The following is a 19,206-nucleotide window of genomic DNA, read 5'->3' as shown; positions in this document are numbered from 1 at the left end:
CATCTGCGCAGCCAGTTTTGATGTAGGAAAATGCTGATTGCCAGCGTCACACAACATTTGTGAAGTGCTTCCAGTTTTATCTACTTTGGAGTGAGGGATTAAATGGTCTCCTGTTTATGAAGCCTGACATATGCAAGAGCAATCATCTTTATAAGCAAAAGCATTGATGAGGTTTTGAAAGCAGTGAACGACGTAGGTATTTTAGTTTAACATTCATTATTTTCTTGTTCTTTTCCCCTTCGCGTGCTTTCATTTCCCCCTACACAGCGACGTGGGGTCCGATTCAGACAACAACATCAGGCAAATAAACCAAGAAGCAGCCCACAGGCGGTTCCGCTCTCGCAGGCACATTAGCGAGGACTTGGAACCAGAGCCCGTGGAGAGCGCGGACATTCCTGAGGTACGTCGAGCTCCGGGCTCTAAGGGCGGACTGAATTCAGGCTGATGGGTTTCTCATTGGCACACGGATTACTGTACGACATACACACAAGAAAAGTCCTAGCCAGGGCTGTACTGTAAAGGTCCCGTGCACTTGGGGGTGCCTGACAGTGTATGCGCAATATTAGACACCATGCAAATGCTGGGAGGAACGTTTGTAATTCCAGTAACTGCTTGTTATATATATCTCAATAGAAACACTTTCAATATTCTGCCTTGAACAACAGTGGACTAAGTTGTAAAAAGAAGGGAAACACGCTGGCTGGAGCTGTCGTGTACTTCAGTTTTCTTTAGTGTCTGGATTTGGAGGGCAGAGAAGCTGTTGGGTTTTTCCCCAAATACTCGGGTTTAGTTAGAATTCTGAGATCTTATTAATCAGGGTGTTTGTTTAATTTATAGCTAGACGAAATAAAGGAAGTTTGGTAGATGTTTGTAGGCCTAAGTGAGAGTTTGTGCAAAGCTCTAATTCCTCTCAGCTTTAAGGAATATTTTATTATGTGAATCATGGACAAAATTCTTAGTGAAAACCTGGGTTTGGTTCACTAAATGTCATTCAGAGCAACAGGCAGATTCCTGAAGCTGTTGTTGCACTTGTCACCTGTTAATACTTGATTTGCAGATGCTAATGAACGCATTCTATTATGCATTTTATTCTATATTAAAATTAACAGTTTTTGGTAAGAGTGCAGGATTAGTTACATTTAGAACGAAAGTTCAAATAGAATTTCTTTAACGAGAGCTCTTTCTTAAGCATCTTTTCACCGACATAATTTTCTGTGTAGAATCGTAAAGCATTTCGCCATCATCAGCACGAAGACAGTTTTGAAGTCAACATGAAGAACCATTTTCCCCGTGATTACTTTGCACTGAGTAGTGTTTGTGCATCCTAGTGATTTATGTGAAGTGACCCTAGGGGTCTGTTTGGTTACGCATTAAGGCTGGTGCTCGTACCTGTGCTCGCCGCGATGAGGTGGTCGTGCAGAAGGCAAGGGAGAGCAGGCTCGGTCTGTCTGTAAGTCCTCACGGTCTTTCCTCTCTTTCGTCAGCCCTGGGAGACCATCTCGGAGGAGGCGGGAGCGGGCGCGGGCGCGGGCGGGGACGCCCTGGGCCTGTCGCTGCCGCCGCCCGCGTCGCCGGTGTCGCGCAGCAGCCCTCAGGAGCTGTCGGAGGAGCTGAGCAGGAGGCTCCAGGTGGCTCCGGACTCCAACGGGGAGCAGCTCGCTTCTCTGATTGTACGTAGCGCGCCGCCCTTTCTGCGAAAACCCAATCCTGCCCTTAGCTTGGCCTAATCCGAGCCCTTTGCACGGCTGGGTAGGGATTGCTGGTCTCAGGAAAACCTGAGCATACAGTTAAAATTATCTTCCAAAAAAGGCATCATAATTTCACCATAGGGCAAACTGCCTTGAACAACAGAATTCCTGGATTTAGGTTTAATTTTTTCTTCCTTGTGAGTTTAACTTGAGCCTTCGCTACTGTGACACCTTGAGTGAAACAAAATATGTGATACTAGGGAGTGTAAAGCTCAGAGTTCCCAAAGGAAGGACGAAAATCTGCTAATGCTCTTTCGGTCATCATCCATTTTACTACATGACAGTTTTTCACTGTTTTAACTGTATGTGTCCATGTTAAAGCATGTGCTTTCTTATGTGAGGATTTCATAAACCTCTCACGGTTTACTGGATCAACTATTGTAAGGCTAAGAAAGGACTGGAACTGAAGTGGGTAGTTAATAAATCCTCCACAAGTTTGTGAATGGCTGGTCTGGTAAAAGTTCCATCGCCAGAGTTTACTTGAGGTAAAACCAAAGATGTTCTCTATATTTATGTAAAGCACTGGTTTGCCAGACTGGTGACACCACAAAAAGTAAGGATGATACACTTGCAAGTGGGGAATGTCTTATGTCTCTGCTTAAGAAAACAATTCTAAGTATTAAACAGAACATCATGCTGCGATTTTTTCGTGGTATGTTGTTGTTTCTTTGGGGTTTCTTTTGGTTTGGTTTGGTTTTTAATTGTTAGTATATGCCATCGATGTACCTTTGCAATTCAAGAGATAAGAAATCATATTTACTCTCGTTCTGATTAAATCTCGATTAGGTGCAAGTTATTCACAAAGAGCCTATGCAGCTGGTGTCTTATACTGGTTTAACGTTACCCAGAGGTTAATTAGCAAATTACAGCTCCAGTGGCCAGCCATCTGCATGCAGTCACTGGTGCTTGTGGAGGCGCCTGCCCGTTTTGGTAGCCCTGTGCTTGGAGGGCAGGGTGCTGATCAAATAGTTCTGGTGGCAAGATCAGCGCCTACTGTGTTTTACATTAACGATAATAAATGGTACCGCTGCAAAGTTATCTTAATTAATAATTCAATAATTATATTCCTATCCAAACTAGCTCTCTTATGAGCCATTAAATGATAGCATCTTTCTTATCGGTACAATATAAGTCATAATCAGACCACACTCGCAAAGCAAGAAATTCTAACACACACTATCAGAGATTTTAAATGCTTTTGTGCTGAGTGACGTCACCAGCTGCTTCTTCCTGGTACCTGCAGTGATGCTACCCTGGCTTGCACCCAGGTCTGTGCACAGACCCCTGGGCCAGCAGCGCTCAGCACCCAGGTCTGTGCACAGACCCCTGGGCCAGCAGCGCTCAGCACCCAGGTCTGTGCACAGACCACTGGGCCAGCAGCGCTCAGCGCGTGGTGCTCAGCGCGTGGTGCTCAGCGCGTGGTGCTCAGTGTGGAGCTGCAGCACGTCTGTCAGGCAGCTCCTGTCTCTGGACTCTGCTGCCCAGGCTCTGGCTCTGGGTGGCACTCGGTGAAGTTGCTGAATGAAGCCCCGTGTTTTAAGACGTCTGAACTTAAAGACTTGTTTTTCTTTTATTTCCCAGCAAAGAGATCCCTCTTCAAGATTAAGATCTTGCAGTGTAACGGACACAGTCGCGGAACAGTCTCAGTTGTCCTTGGTAAGCCAAAGCTGAATTCTGTTTCTCTTTGTTTGAACGTTCTCTGGTTCTGACAGTCCCTTTTCTTGGGTCAGTTCTGGTCAGATACAGATCAATATGGGCAGGTGAGCACCCCAAATAGTAATGGGTACCCAGCTAATACCGTCATGCTCAGCAACTGAAACGAGGACCTTCCCGAGACTGGAAACCTTTCTGAGACCGAGAGCACGGTCGCGCTAGCTTTAGTGATCTCACACAGAAACTGAGTTTACTGGGCTCTAGATAGATAGGCAGTGGAGAGACAAACTTCCCCGGGGCTTTTCCAGCTGGGATGGCAGAGGGCGGTAGCGCCATCGGTACTTGGGACTGCAGCGGCCACAGGACTCTTCTGTCAGCTATCTTTTTGTGTCCCGTAAACTGATTTTACCTGGAATATATGAATCTGTACGCATGAAAACGGATTGATGTGTCATGTAGTTGCAGTTGAAAGGAGCCTTTTTGTCGCAGTCCTCATACAATAGAACAGAATTGCAGCTGCTGTACTCTTTTAATCTGAGTACTTTAGGTAAGCAGCAGCTTCTGCAGTTTTGTTTGAGTACCTTCTTCAAACAGGAAAAGATACAAAGGTATCTTTTAAATATTTATTAAATATTTTAAATATTTAGAAAATATTATTGTTCAAATAATAACTGTGCACACCTTTGGTCTAATTGACGGAAAGTTCCACATATTTTGTCCTCCAACCCAAGTATGAGGATTGCAGAGACTGTAGAGAGAGTACTTAAAGATTGTGCAAGACACGCGTTTGAATAGCACTGTTCAGATCGTCAAAACAATTTAATATATTTTTAAATTATAGTTTTCTTCCAGCATTTTTTCCCCAGTTTTTCGTTAGAAATATATTCCATGTGAATCTACAAACAGCAATCTTGTGTACGATTTCTGTGCGAATACGCTGCTGACAGCGTGCCCCGCTGGCGGCTGGGCCTTGCACTGCAGAGCGCCGCTTTCTGAGCCCGCCGGCGCGTCTCCGCTTGGCTCCCGTGGCGGCTGAGCAGAGCAGCAGGGCTGACAGCCTTGCTCTGGAACGAGGCTGCTCCTGATCTTAGCCATACCTCATCCTTACCGCGCTAATGACCGATTCTCTTGTAGCAGCTAAATACCGTGCTCTTCGTCACTGTATTAATCCCTACTGAAAGTTCACGCGATCAGTTCCTTCTTTTTCATCTGGCTTTCAGTGCACTCATTGATGACCAGAAAGTATCCGTTGTGGGTTTAAATACCGTGTTTATGGGTAAAACACGCAAAATTTCCTCAGGGGAAGATCCCGTTACTTTTAGAACAACTGTTCAGTGGATACAAGAACTCTCGACACTCATTCCCTTGGTGGTTTTTATGTGAGATTCTGTCCTGGTTATCAGTGATTGGTGACTCAGTTTCTTTGCTGTTAGCTTAAACATTATTTCCATCTAATCACTCTCTTTTAATAAATTTGAGTATGATTCCTTACTCTTAAAGATCTGAGAGTAATCTGTGACCTTTGTCACTAAATATACTTATTTGTATCATTAATTATCATTTAACAGCAGAGTGGTCCATCTAGGAGAGCTCGTTCTTCAACGGTCACAGGTGGTGAGGAGCCAACGGTAATACCGCTCTTTATCAAGCACTATGAATGAAATGTGGGAGGAGGTGTACGATAAGGAACTTCTTTCACAAAGCGGCAGTGTGTTAAATTAAATCCAACCACCGAATCAATAGTTACATCTTGTTGTTGTTTCATACAGCATACCAGCATGCTTTAGCGATGTGGATGTGCCCCTGAGCTTTAGTAAAGCTATGCGCTAAGGAAATACCTAATTCTGTAAAACCTCATATCGAAAGAATCAGGGATTAGAGACATCAAATGAGTATACAGGTAGCTGTGGTTTTAGCTTGCATCTGTCTTCCCTTGCTCTCCGTTAGGCTAATTAATTTTAGAGTTGATCTAATCTGAGAACCATGGAGGTACAGTGCTACGCCAGATGTTCTCGGACCACTTCCCGCGGCCTTGTTGCCCCCCGGTGAGGGGCTCAGGGAGCATCAGGCCGCTCGTGGAAGGGCAGCGTCCTCATTGCCTGCCAGCTCTGCCCTCAGCCGCTGGAGCAATCCCGGTCCGTCCAGTACATGGCTATTTAGAAAAGAAAGAAATCGGTCTCATACTTTGTTTCAGTGCTATTACCTGGATTCCTCATCTGTTTTCCTCTGGTCTCTGTTTCCTATTGTAGTATGTCAACTTTCTGACCATTCAGTGTCTTTCCTCGTTGCCTTTCTTGCCCGAAGCTCTCTAAGGAGCAGTAGTCACAGTTTAAATCTGTCAGAGCAGGGCCATGCAGGTGCCCCAGCCGTCCAGGGCAGCCCTGGTAGAGCAGAGGCTGGAGCGGTTGGGTCGGTCCAGGACAGCTCTGGTGGAGCAGAGGCTGGAGCGGTTGGGTTGGTCCAGGACAGCCCTGGTGGAGCAGAGGCTGGAGCGGTTGGGTTGGTCCAGGGCAGCCCTGGTAGAGCAGAGGCTGGAGCGGTTGGGTTGGTTCAGGACAGCCCTGGTGGAGCAGAGGCTGGAGCGGTTGGGTTGGTCCAGGACAGCCCTGGTGGAGCAGAGGCTGGAGCGGTTGGGTTGGTCCAGGGCAGCCCTGGTGGAGCAGAGGCTGGAGCGGTTGGGTTGGTCCAGGACAGCCCTGGTGGAGCAGAGGCTGGAGCGGTTGGGTTGGTTCAGGACAGCTCTGGTGGAGCAGAGGCTGGAGCGGTTGGGTTGGTTCAGGACAGCTCTGGTGGAGCAGATGCTGGAGCGGTTGGGTTGGTCCAGGACAGCCCTGGTGGAGCAGAGGCTGGAGCGGTTGGGTTGGTTCAGGACAGCCCTGGTGGAGCAGAGGCTGGAGCGGTTGGGTTGGTTCAGGACAGCCCTGGTGGAGCAGAGGCTGGAGCGGTTGGGTTGGTTCAGGACAGCTCTGGTGGAGCAGAGGCTGGAGCGGTTGGGTTGGTCCAGGACAGCCCTGGTGGAGCAGAGGCTGGAGCGGTTGGGTTGGTTCAGGACAGCTCTGGTGGAGCAGAGGCTGGAGCGGTTGGGTTGGTTCAGGACAGCTCTGGTGGAGCAGAGGCTGGAGCGGTTGGGTTGGTTCAGGACAGCCCTGGTGGAGCAGAGGCTGGAGCGGTTGGGTTGGTTCAGGACAGCCCTGGTGGAGCAGAGGCTGGAGCGGTTGGGTTGGTCCAGGACAGCCCTGGTGGAGCAGAGGCTGGAGCGGTTGGGTTGGTTCAGGACAGCTCTGGTGGAGCAGAGGCTGGAGCGGTTGGGTTGGTTCAGGACAGCCCTGGTGGAGCAGAGGCTGGAGCGGTTGGGTTGGTCCAGGACAGCCCTGGTGGAGCAGAGGCTGGAGCGGTTGGGTTGGTTCAGGACAGCCCTGGTAGAGCAGAGGCTGGAGCGGTTGGGTTCGTTCTCTTAGCACCAGGGAGCTGCCTGTTTCTAAAGGAATTGATGTTGCTGGTGAGCTCAGGCACTGCACTCATTGGTAAGGCGGTTCAGCACTGGTTTTACTCTGTCCTGTGGTGAAGATATCTAGTTTTCATCATCCTTCTGCTATCAAGGCAGGTATTTTGAAAGAGGAAGGCAACCTCTGGCATTATAGTCTCCTGATAAGGTCTCAATATATATTTTAATGCATTGAACCAAATATCTAGACATAGATAGTGAAAAGCACCTTGCATGTGCCAAGACGTTGGCACAAGTATTAATACACGGGCTTCATTAGAGAGCAAAGATACCGTCCTGCAGAGTTCAGCAGTTTGCTTCTGTCTGCTGTGAATGACAGAAATCCTGTATCTCTCCAGCTCTTTGTATTTACATCAATTACGTGAGAAAAATGCCTGTCCTTCCTAGTGTGATTTTCTTGTTTGCTTCAGAGCCAGCCAGGTTACCTGTTCTTCGTCCGTTATTCCAGCAAGTGTTGGCTTCAGAGAAGAGGGGTCCCAGACTGGAAAGTGACTGAGCTTAGTCAGGATTTATGTAGAGTGTGTGATCTGAAAACGGTCACTCCCTGGGCACCCCCCTTGTAAAACTTGCGTTCAGATGCAGGCAGTCAGCGGTAAACATTCTCTCTAGGCTATTTTTCTTCAAATAGCTTTTCCATTTGTGCTGCAGGGCATGTTTTTGTTTCCTCTATACGTCCCTGAAGAAAACATCCACTTGGTTTAAGCACCAAGTATCTTCCTCATGGAAGTACCCAAGACAACATCAGCAACACACAGTGACATAGTTATTGGGTCGAACAGCAGCATAACTTGTTTAATGACAGTTAGTGCCTTTGGCAACGTTAATGTCCATATATTTTTGTTAGAACAATGTCTTTCTTGTGGAACTTGTGGTACATGAAGAAGAGCTTATGTCAAATGAAATCAGAAAGCATATTCTTCTGTGTGCTTGTTGTGCTTAAGAATGTTGTGAGTTAACAAGTTCTTTTTTTAAACAAAAGAATGATGAAGTATTTGTTAGCTATTATAAAATAACGATACAGTGTCTCTTGGTTGAACAGCCGTCAGTGGCCTATGTCCATACTACACCAGGCTTACCCTCAGGCTGGGAGGAGAGGAAGGACGCAAAGGGCCGGACTTATTATGTCAATCACAACAATCGCACCACAACGTGGACGCGGCCCATCATGCAGGTATGAAGCTGTTAAAGTGCTTAGTTGGAATAGCAAACACGTAGTATGTACTGGGTATCATTCCAGTTGGAGCTGCTCCTCAGAACTCTGAACTGAAAAAGGTGAAATCCCAAGCATTGTCGTGACAACTCAGGACAATCGTAAAAACTGCAGTGATTCGGATTCTCATGTTACTTCTTTTGGCTGTAGTAAGGGACAGGTTAAGTTGATTGCTGAAATGGAAGGAATTTACAAAGAGGTACATGTGGAGTAATAAAAAGAGACAAACACTGTCTTAGGATTGAATTTGGAAGTTGTGGTGATCTGTTAGTAGCACTATACGTTAGTTGCCCTTCCAGTGGAATTGCAATGGATGTCTTTAAGAAGGTATATGTAGCATTTCATACCACTAATAAAGAATTCCTCCGTTTCATGACGCGTCCTGAACGGCGCTGGCTGGGTTTGCCCCGAGCAGCTGGCGGAGGACGGCATGGTGGGCTCAGCGGCCAGCAGCAGCAACCACCTGAGCGAACCGCAGATCCGGCGGCCCCGCAGCCTGAGCTCCCCCACGGTGACGCTGTCGGCCCCGCTGGAGGTGAGACGCGCCGCGCTGGCGCTCGGCCGGGCCGTCCCGACGCCGCGCAGCTGCCGCTTTAGTTACGCCGCGCAGCCGCGCTTCCCTGCTAGCGGTTTGCCCCAGTATATTGCTGTTTACTTTAGCAGTTTTCTGTCTGGATCTTGACATTGTACAATGCTATTACTTAACTTTTATGGTCATTAAATGGAGTATTTTATATGGGATTATTTGCTTGGGTCAGCTAAGACAACCTGTGTGCACGTCTGAAACAGACGTCATGACTCCTTCCCGTGCTGGGAGTACCTGAAATGGGAGATACTTTGTTAGGCTGAAGCATCACATTTTTAAGGTTGTTCAGGTGTCTGAACTTTCCGTCTCCCAGTGAAATTAAAAACAAATGCCATCAGTTCAGTTTTTAACACAAAGGCGCTGGGCAGAGCAGCGGTTTGTGCCTGTGGTCACTCACTTAAAAAAAAGCCCAAAGTCTGTAGTTGCAAACCTCTGTTTGTTTGAGGAGCTTGTTTTAAGTTCGTATTTAACTCTTTTGTCTGAAGTTATTGTTGAGAAATGCATAGAAAAGCGGGTAACACTACCTCGCATTTAGGATGCTCTTTTGTTGTAAAGTGAGTTGTATTGCACCGTGAAGCACAAAGAAATGCTTTTGTTTTTTCCTTCATAAGCTGAAATATTGACGTGTACAGGGCAGCTGCAGTAAAGTGTGTGGTCAAATGTAAATGCCACGGACATTGTTGCTGCAGAGGGAAGCGGTAAACACCGTGTCCTTCGCAGCAAAAAGCGCAGTGTGCTACAAGGAGCAGACTGTAGCTAAGTAAGGTCCAGGAAATCCATCCCAGCACTTAATTCTGGTGTTGGGTACATCTGGAATGGCAGTCTGCTTTGCTGCGATACCAAGGTTGGGCGCTGCTGAGTGCCGTTTGCCAAGGCGAATCTCTGGTTGTGCCCAGGGTATGAAGGACTCCCCGGCGCGCAGGACGGTGAAGGACACGCTTTCCAACCCCCAGTCCCCGCAGCCCTCGCCCTACAACTCCCCGAAACCGCAGCACAAGGTTGCGCAGAGCTTCCTGCCCCCGGGCTGGGAGATGCGCATCGCCCCCAACGGCCGGCCCTTCTTCATCGACCACAACACCAAGACCACCACGTGGGTAAGAGTCGTTCTAGAGGATGGATTTTAAATCAGTTGCCGTCTTCTAAAGGTTTCTGTCTTCGCTTTCCTGCCTATATACCCCCCCTTCTATGGTGCCATTTGTCTTGTCTTTAAGGGGGGCTTTGGCAGCCCAGCTTTTCATACGGCTGCAGTGGGAATGTCACCGAATCGTCCGTGCAGTCATGTACAGCAGCAAAAGACTCGAGTAGCCAGTTCTAGGACATGACTTGAGAGCTGCCTTTGCTGCTCAGAGAACTTACTTGTTACTGCCCGCTCAGATTTTGGTGCATTTGTGCATCATAAACCATGCAATAGTGGTTTGCATTTTGTGTTTGACCCTTTTGATATGTGACGCATCGTTGCACACAAGCACTGTCCTTCAGACTCCCCAGATTTGGGGTTTAGAGGCACAGAGTGCAATGGAGATGTGCATTGTTGTTTAGTTTGAGACTGTCCATAGTTGTGTTGTATTTCACTGTGATTAGCACTGCCTTTTTCTTAGCGTAATGTGTGTTCATCTTCTTCAGTCAACTGGATGCATTTCATTGTTTGTTTTATGTCACGAGAATCCATTTTTCAATAATTCTGCAACTCAGGTCAACAAGTTGAATAAATAAAATTACACTAGGAAAAAATGTCAGGGACGACCCAGCATTTCACATCACCATTGAAACAGGAGTTGCCCTTTAATTTGTCAGGCATCGTTCAGATTGCCAGTGACCACTGTTAACGTGACAGATCTTTACTGGTGGTTCTTAGTGGTGTTCCCGGTGCACGTGGCTAACTTACGTGTGGGCAAGTCTCTAGGTTTGTCTTCTGAGACCAGTTTTACTTGCCCCCTTTTCCTTCATGTGGGCATTGGTGTAATAATACCTGTGTGGTAAAAAAATGTAAGAAGCTCATTTTCATCCTTTTAGAGCCTTTTTGTGATAGGATGCCTTATTTCTTTTACATGTTAAGAGTCAAAAGTGTGCATATGTATCAAAGTGCCGCTTAGGGGAGCGCTGCATCCGTAAGAACCGGCTGCATTTTTGCAGGTACTCTGAGCAGAGCACAGCTGGTGGGGTCCGAGTCCTGCATCAGCCTCTGTAACTCCCGACCTTTGAAAACCATGTCGGTGTGTGGATCCCGATGAAACACCTGACACGTCCAAATACTCGGTGTTCTGTCACTTGTATGGGTTTTGGTTTATGGGTTTTATTCTCAAAAAAGGGAAAAGGAGTAAAAGAGTAACTGTAATGTAGCAAGATTTCTTTTCTAGGTAACTGTGTGTTTGACTTAGTATGTAACTCTAACTTGATCTGTTGGATTTACAGTTGCATGTTCTGTTACAGGAGGATCCACGGCTGAAATTTCCAGTGCATTTGAGAACAAAAGCATCTTTGAACCCTAATGATTTAGGCCCTCTTCCTGTAAGTGGTAATGTGTATGTATTTTAATGTATACCTGCTATCGGATGTGATGTGGTCTGTTGTGGCAGTCAGATACGGCATGTGGACACGCACGCCGGTGCCATCCGTTTTCTGGGGGTACCGAGGCCGTGTTTTCCTGTGGCACAGAAAGCCTTGCTGTGGGCTGTGGAGCAGTCAGGCTCTTCGAAAGCAGCCCCTGGTGTTTCTGAAGTTACTGCGTTTTCTTGGCTTGTCTGAAGCTTTGAGCTTTGAAGAAACTGACTTTGTTTTCATCTCCATGTGCTTTCCGATAGTTGCCTGTTGCTGGAGCAGAGCTCTGTTAATGTACCAGCATCTGTTGGCATTCAGAAATCTAAATACATTCTGATTTTCAATGAAGCTTCCATATTCTACAGAGAAAGTTACCATTTTAATGGCAGAAGTTTTGTCACACTGCAGTATAATACTGATTTACAGGCTTTGCTTTGGTTTTAAACAACTGCATCCTCAACGGCAGAGAGTAGTCAGTGAATGTGAATGCTGCTTCTAAACGGATTTTTACGCTGTAGTGTTAATTCAGCTCATTGCTTCATACGTACATACGTACATACATACATACTTTCATAAGCATTCTTTTGAGATCAAAATTGCCGTTGCAATTGTACTCGCAACTCTGGCAGCTGCAGTGAGAAGGAGCCGCTAGTGGTGGCCAGCACCGCCGGTGCTCGGCTGTGCCAGCGGCCCGTCTGCCAGCGGCCCGGCGGCGTCCTGCCCAGCACTCCCCACGTTACGTGGGTTTACTGTTAGACGGTTACAATAACGAGCCTTCAGTCCGACTTGTTGTAACTGAGCGGGGTTACAGCTGACTCAGCTGAACTGCAGACCAAGGGTGCTGACGAGTGCTGCCCGTGGTGAGGGGACATAACCTCTGTTGTCGTCCTGAAATCTCACTGCCCTTGGCATGATGAGAACAAGAATTGCCTTGTATTTAAGTCAAGCTAGGCCGTTTGTCAGGCCCAGTGTCTTGAGTCACTGACTAGATCCAGAACTATGCAAGTTCAGTGTATTTATTCCTGGTCACAACACCGCAGTAATGCAGTTTGTCTTTGGGCAAACGGCTGTGGCAGCAGCTGTTCTTCTGCAATTTCCCAGACACCTCGAGCATGCATTAGTCTTCGAGGACACGTTGCTAGACTGGACAGCGCTGCGCCTAATGACAGCGTGACGCTTATTCTCCTTTCCATTCAGTAATCATGGGGACGATGAGAAAGGGGAATGGGTAAAAAGGGGAGAACTGAGGACTAGGTTAGGCATTCTTGTCCCACCAGAATGGGATCCTGGCTATATATTTACACTAAATAACCTGCATGTGTTTCGGAAGTAGAAGCAGAAACTCTCAAACCTGATCAGTGATGGACAGTCTGTTCTTTGTGATCCTTTCCTCATAGTAGGAAATGGGTATAAACTGTGATGCAAGAAGCTTTAAAAGAGATGTTCTGTGCTGGATACAGTTGCCTGTATAAACAGCCAGTTCTTTGAGTCTTGCTAGATTTTTGTCCTTGGCGTAATGCATCTGTGCTCATTTGGTGCTTGTACTCCAAAGAACCATTCAATAAGTGCGGGTAACGTATTGCTTCCAGCTGGGTGAGACTGGTAATATTTCACTTGTTTTCTCTCTCTGTTTTTTTATTTCCCAATTCCAGCCTGGTTGGGAGGAAAGGATACATTTGGATGGAAGAACATTTTACATAGACCATAGTAAGTAAGCACCCAGGTTCTACAGCAAATAGACAAAGGGAGGTAATCAATATTGAAGTGAAAGCTTTATGATTTTACTCTTCATTTAGGAAGCCAGGTGTTGATATGTGGAGACATTGATACCAGAGACTTAGTGCCCTCATACGGTACTGTATATTCACCGAAAGCTTGCTTTTAATTGGCTCATCAAGCTTTGTCCCTCTCTGACTTGTGAAGCATTAACATTTCTTCTTTGTGGTTTCCTTTGTTCTTGTTGATATTTTGGATTCGTTGTTGCTGTTGTTGATGATCCCATGGCTTATTCACACTCAATAAATTAAAATGTACACTAGGAATAGAAAATAAGATGAGAAAAGATCCCATAGCCACAACTCCCCGTGGAGGCCGTGCAGAAATGAGCCCCGGTGAGACCTCTCCCCTCTCCGTTCAGGAGTCTTGTGGCGGTGCTGATTCTGATCTTATTTCCTATTGCAGCATGTTAAACTGCACCCAGCCCATTCCTCTGGTTGAGTTCTGTTAGTGGAGTTCTAGTGTAAGTGATGTTTCATTGTAACCTGTCTTATTGCAGTATCCCAGAGCTACTGTGTGAGTTTTGTTGTTGTTTGGAAACAAAGCAGCCCAGAAAAGTGTCCTTTCTTTCCTTTTCTGAGACTTCAGCTGGACTTTCGAATGAGATATTTCTGCTGATGGCCTAATCCTCACAGCAACAGCTGGCTCACGAGCCGTTAGAAGAGGGCGTCTGTGCTACACGAAACCTAGAGAACTAAGATCGATAACTGTTTGTCAGTATCGTGTTTTTCCTTCAGTATCAGTAGCACCGACTTCTGTGCTTATCGGTAGTTGCATATATGATACTATTAAGTCATTACTAAAAGACTGTCTCTAAAGTAATACGAATTTTTAAATGGCACAAATAGTTTTTTAAAAAACTTGGAAATACTAATCTCGTCAAGCACAAAATCAACCGCTTTCAAACATCAGTGCAGAATTAGTCTTTATACTTCTAGAATTGTTTTTTGCAACAGATATCTGGAAACTCAGCTGTGGCAAATGACGATGAGCTGCTGCCACTGAGGAGCCGCGGGGTAGACCTGTCCTGTTTGAAACAGCTCCAGCTGCTGAGCTGCCAGCCTCCTGAGAAGCGTTCTGATTCTGTAGTCCTCTACGTCTGCTTGGGCATGTGTTAGTCTCTAAAGGTCAATAGACTGCTGAAGTCGCACATTAATCAGAATTCCCCAAATAGTTTATAATTGCTATAAAACTAAATGTATTTGTGTCTGAAATTTCTCTCTGGTCCCATTTTTGATCTCAGTTTTTTTAGCTTTTTAGATCATTTCTCCACAGTTTTGAGGGGGTTTGAAAATGCAGCTTGTTTCCAGCAAATCCCCCTTCAGTCCCAAGTGCTGCCACAGCACCGGGGTTGCAGGCGGCCTGCGGGAGCAGCGGCCGTGCCGGTGCTGGGCGGTGGTGCCAGTGCTGTGCCAGCAGAGCCGGTGCAGCTGCGGTGACACCGTGTGCTCTGCAGACGGCACCGCTGCTTGGCCATTTGCCTCGAGCACTCTCGGGAGCAGCTTCTGTTTCCCGCAGTGAGCAGGAAGGAAGCGCGGTGGCGTGTCAGCCTGTTTCCTGCAGTGAGCAGGAAGGAAGCGCGGTGGCGTGTCAGCCTGTTTCCCGCAGTGAGCAGGAAGGAAGCGCGGTGGCGTGTCAGCCTGTTTCCCGCAGTGAGCAGGAAGGAAGCGCGGTGGCGTGTCAGCCTGTTTCCCGCAGTGAGCAGGAAGGAAGCGCGGTGGCGTGTCAGCCTGTTTCCCGCAGTGAGCAGGAAGGAAGCGCGGTGGCGTGTCAGCCTGTTTCCCGCAGTGAGCAGGAAGCGCGGTGGCGTGTCAGCCTGTTTCCCGCAGTGAGCAGGAAGCGCGGTGGCATGTCAGCCTGTTTCCCGCAGTGAGCAGGAAGCGCGGTGGCATGTCAGCCTGTTTCCCGCAGTGAGCAGGAAGCGCGGTGGCGTGTCAGCCTGTTTCCCGCAGTGAGCAGGAAGGAAGCGCGGTGGCGTGTCAGCCTGTTTCCCGCAGTGAGCAGGAAGCGCGGTGGCGTGTCAGCCTGTTTCCCGCAGTGAGCAGGAAGCGCGGTGGCGTGTCAGCCTGTTTCCCGCAGTGAGCAGGAAGGAAGCGCGGTGGCGTGTCAGCCTGTTTCCCGCAGTGAGCAGGAAGGAAGCGCGGTGGCGTGTCAGCCTGTTTCCCGCAGTGAGCAGGAAGGAAGCGCGGTGGCGTGTCAGCCTGTTTCCCGCAGTGAGCAGGAAGGAAGCGCGGTGGCGTGTCAGCCTGTTTCCCGCAGTGAGCAGGAAGCGCGGTGGCGTGTCAGCCTGTTTCCCGCAGTGAGCAGGAAGCGCGGTGGCGTTTCCTGGTGGCGGTTTGCGGCAGAGCTGCTGGCTCTGGGTTAGTGTGCTGCGGTGGGCTGTGCTCAGCCCCAGCGTGCGGGTCTCGGTGCCGCTGCCGTGATAAACTGGCCGTCGTTTCAGTCACGCTCTGCTGAGCCGTTGGGTGACGTGCTACAAATGCGGTGTGTTCCATTGCTAGAACGCAATGTGAGTGTTGCAGGTGCTGGCAGATCCAGCTGCTGTTAATGTCCTGCTTCCCCAGATATGTTTGGTGATTCTGCAAAATTACCCAATACCCTTGTCCTATTTTTGAAGGGCTTTTCTCATCCCTGAGGAAATGCAACCAGCACAGAAACTTCTCTTGTGGAGCAGCATGAGCTGCTATTAAGTATGCCATATGAACTAGCAAAGCAAAGTACCATTCAAATAATTTAGGTATTACTTGTAACATGAGAGCCTGAAATACAGCATTTTTCAGATTGTGACTGTAAACAGCTTGGATTTCTTCAGCGGTCAGCCTCTAACAAAAAAGTCCCTAGCTCTCCACGGCTGGTCCTTAGCTGGCTAAGTCAGCATTGTTTTCCCTCCACGAATAAAATAGCATTTTCTGTCCTTAGGAGTGTTCATATACTTCTGTGCTTCCTAGGAGCCTGCTGGGAAAATACGATGTGGCTGTCGGAAGGTATCGTGATGGGAAACACAAAGGTTTTCCAGCCGTATCGAGAGCAGCTCTCGGTGGCTCACGGGCAGAGGGGTGGGCATATTCAATGGGTTCCCCTCAAAGTCTGTCTTGAATCCGCCATCTTTCAGTGTATTCACTAATGACTGGACTGATGAATTAGGGGGAATGTCCTCATTAGTTCAGCAGCCAACAGCAGTGCGGGAGAGGCCAGTGGTGCTCCCTGGAGCGGGGCTGCAGGTCAGTGTGGTGACGTGCTGCTGTAGGGGGAGGTGGGTGCTGACGGCAGTGTTAGACCGGGCGGGAATCGCTAGCACAATGTTCTGTTGAAAAAGGTGTGAAAAATGCCACCAGCTGAACACGAGTGCGCTCATCGGTGAGGTATCAGGAGGAGCTGAAGTGATCTCTGGCGTCCTCGGCTGTGGTGGTCCTGGGTCTAGCGTGGGGCTCTGGGCTCGGGGCCGTACTGAGCTCGAGGGGCAGGGAACCCCGGAGGACCCGGAGCCCGTTTACGAGGAAAGGCAGAGTGGTGTTTGTGTGAAGAGTCGAGGGGGAAGGCAGCTGTTCAAAATGAGGTGCTGAAAGGACGGGTTTGTCATGCACACGCTTTGGCTGAGGCAGAACGGTGAGCTGCGGTCCCGGGGGCGGCCCAGCCTGGGCCCTGCTCGTTGCCGGGGCCCCGCAGCCCTGGAACAGCGGCTCCGACACGGTGTTCCCGCGATCCTCCGGCAGAGATGTGTCGGTGACGTCCCGCACGCTTAAGTATGCAGGGCCGTAGAAAGAACTGAGAAGCCTGCAGGCACTTCCCGTGCTGTTGTCTCTGATTCCATAGGATAGCACCGTGGTTTGTGGGGGTCGTTTTCAAGTAGGTATAAAAAACGAGCTGGTTTAAAACCAGTGAACTCGGTAGAAATAAATTTGACTAAACAGGTTGAAGTGAGAGGAAAGGGCCAAATTAAGCTCTTGTGGCAGGCTCCGGTCTGTGGATCTCGTGGTTTCTGGGGCTGCCAGTCTGACAACCTTCCTCCATAGTGTCAGCAACCATAAATAGGCTTAAAATAGTGCTGTAGTACTAAATTAATGGATAGACCCGATTTCCTGAAATGTGCTCGTGATCCTTTTGGATTTTCTTCAGTCAACATTTAACGAATGTCACCTTTCAAATCCCAGTCCTTTTAAACACCCACTTGGGGTGCTCAAAACGTAAGGTCTTTTCCAACCGTAGGAATATGGCAAACACCAGTGGTTTAATATAAGCGGGTTGGGTTCTTTTTTATCTGTAGTAGCTATAAAAACCATTTTATTGAAACTTAGTGTGTTTGTTCCAAAACGTAGCAGTTGCAACACTTAGAACCTGGACTGCTGTCTTAACCAACGGCTCCCGAGTCCGAGCGGTGCGTGTGCCGACAGGCGTGTCGGTGCCGCCCGCTCGGCGCACAGATGGGTGACTGACACCCGCCATCGCAGCGGCACCCACTTTGGCTTTTGGAGCGTTGTCTCATTGTTGCACCATCATCGTGTTGCTGTTCTGTTGTGTTCAGGATCTGTGAGGAGCCGTTGTCTGCAGGCAGGGCAGTGTCACCGTGCTCCCGTGTGAGCCCACGAGCCACCTCCTGCTGCTCTTAGGAAAGAGCCGGATTCTGTCACATGCTCCCAAAATTGTCCTTGCTCAAAACAGAGTCATCTCTTACACTCTAACTGTAGAATTTCACCTCCCTTAATGGTCCTCTAACCTTTTCATTAGGTTTCAAAAGTGTCTAGGACTCTTTTTAAGAGATGTTATTCCCTCCAAATTCAAATACAGACTGTCTTTCAAAAGTCTTACATTTTGGCTATCTTGATGTAAAAATTAAAATAGACTTGGTCTGTCATTTGACACAGTTTTTGGGTTCCTTTACCTCTCAGGCATGAATCTGTGTATTTCTATGTGAGTTGAGTCCGAGACCATGTTCACCTAGAACGTGTTTGCTCCTACAGACGTGGAAATAAAAGCAGTGTCAATACATTGGATTCTGTTCTAGCTTTGCCTTTTTGAGTGGTTTTGACCAAGCAGTGTGGTGGGGTTCAGGTGTAGATGGTGAGTGCAGCCTCTTCTAGCCCTGAAACACCAGGTGTGGACGTGGTAGGGAAAACAGTTGCAGGGAGAAGAAAACAACAGAGATTCACAGTGTGGCGACAGAGAAGTAATGATATAACGTCTTTGTTATTTACAGATAATAAAATCACCCAGTGGGAAGACCCCAGGCTGCAGAACCCGGCCATTACCGGCCCCGTAAGTACGCGGCGGGTGTCGCTGAGCCGCTGTTGGCGGCAGGAGGCGCCGGCCCGCGCCGCCCGTCTGTGCCAGGACCCGCGGGAGCGGGACCGGGACCCGGCTCGGCTTTAGTATCAAACTGCCGAGACACCAAAAGAGCTCGAAACCTTTTGTGCCGTTCTGCGGCACTCTGAGCGTCAGACTCCCAGCCTGAGACTGAGATGTTTCCAGTGCTGACAACACCTCTTCACTTGGGGTAGATCCTCAGGGTTTTAAGGGGCTCAGGACACAGCAGATGAACTACCGCATGGTGTAACTGCAGCTTTTCTTGTTTATTAATAAGATTAATAATAATCACGTGTTTGAACATGGCTGCTTTTGGAGTGATTTCCCATTTATCATGCACTTAATGCCTGAGATACTAATATACAGCATGCTATCCAAATTCTTAACGTTTGTTTTCCCAGAAATGTTAAGCATACCTCAGAAAGGCTATCTGGGAAATTTTATTTCAAGATAATAAGGGTCAATCATGATCCCATTAAGTAAATAACAGTTATTTGGATCAAATCCTTTTTACGGCCACAAAAGCATTAAAGATTCATCCTAATGCTTTTAATAGTATTTTGGGTGCCATGGCAATCACAAAGAACTACTTAAACTGCATTTTGCATTGCATTTAAACAGTGGAAGCACGTTGAAAGATTATTTAATGGCTGTAGTAAAATCATATTATCATCAGACTAACATGATTTAGTATTTAACAAAAACATTCACGTCTCATCATCCGCAAGAGCAAAGGGCCGTAGGATACGTGCCCCTGCCGGAGTCGCTGCGGCAGGAGCGGCAGGAGCGGCGGCTGCGTCCCGTGCGCTCCGGCACCCCGCGGTCGGTGGGTTAACCGGCTGGAGGGGGCGCTGGAGCCGGGCAGCACACTGGGAAACGTCAGCAACTC

General features: G+C 48.1%; 1 protein-coding gene across 11 annotated transcripts in view; it reads left to right on the top strand.

Moving 5' to 3' along the window:
• LOC102092327 (E3 ubiquitin-protein ligase NEDD4-like) overlaps nucleotides 1–19,206 on the top strand; it is a 122,222-nt gene that overhangs the window by 76,170 nt on the left and 26,846 nt on the right. For 5 of the 11 annotated variants that reach the window (XM_065044519.1, XM_065044516.1, XM_065044521.1 and 2 more), the window contains 11 exons: nucleotides 268–400; nucleotides 1,485–1,670; nucleotides 3,330–3,404; nucleotides 4,970–5,029; nucleotides 7,946–8,077; nucleotides 8,532–8,651; nucleotides 9,599–9,796; nucleotides 11,133–11,210; nucleotides 12,893–12,947; nucleotides 13,037–13,093; nucleotides 18,211–18,269. In XM_065044519.1, the coding sequence (XP_064900591.1) occupies nucleotides 268–400; nucleotides 1,485–1,670; nucleotides 3,330–3,404; nucleotides 4,970–5,029; nucleotides 7,946–8,077; nucleotides 8,532–8,651; nucleotides 9,599–9,796; nucleotides 11,133–11,210; nucleotides 12,893–12,947; nucleotides 13,037–13,093; nucleotides 18,211–18,269 (1,153 nt within the window). Of the gene's footprint in view, nucleotides 1–267; nucleotides 401–1,484; nucleotides 1,671–3,329; nucleotides 3,405–4,969; nucleotides 5,030–7,927; nucleotides 8,078–8,531; nucleotides 8,652–9,598; nucleotides 9,797–11,132; nucleotides 11,211–12,892; nucleotides 12,948–13,036; nucleotides 13,094–18,210; nucleotides 18,270–19,206 lie in introns of all 11 variants that reach the window. The other 6 variants (XM_065044517.1, XM_065044513.1, XM_065044520.1 and 3 more) reach the window with 4 other exon arrangements.

Source organism: Columba livia, chromosome W (genome assembly GCF_036013475.1).
Source record: "Columba livia isolate bColLiv1 breed racing homer chromosome W, bColLiv1.pat.W.v2, whole genome shotgun sequence".
In the NCBI taxonomy this organism is placed as follows: Eukaryota; Metazoa; Chordata; class Aves; order Columbiformes; family Columbidae; genus Columba; species Columba livia.
This window is presented reverse-complemented; position numbering and strand designations above follow the sequence as displayed.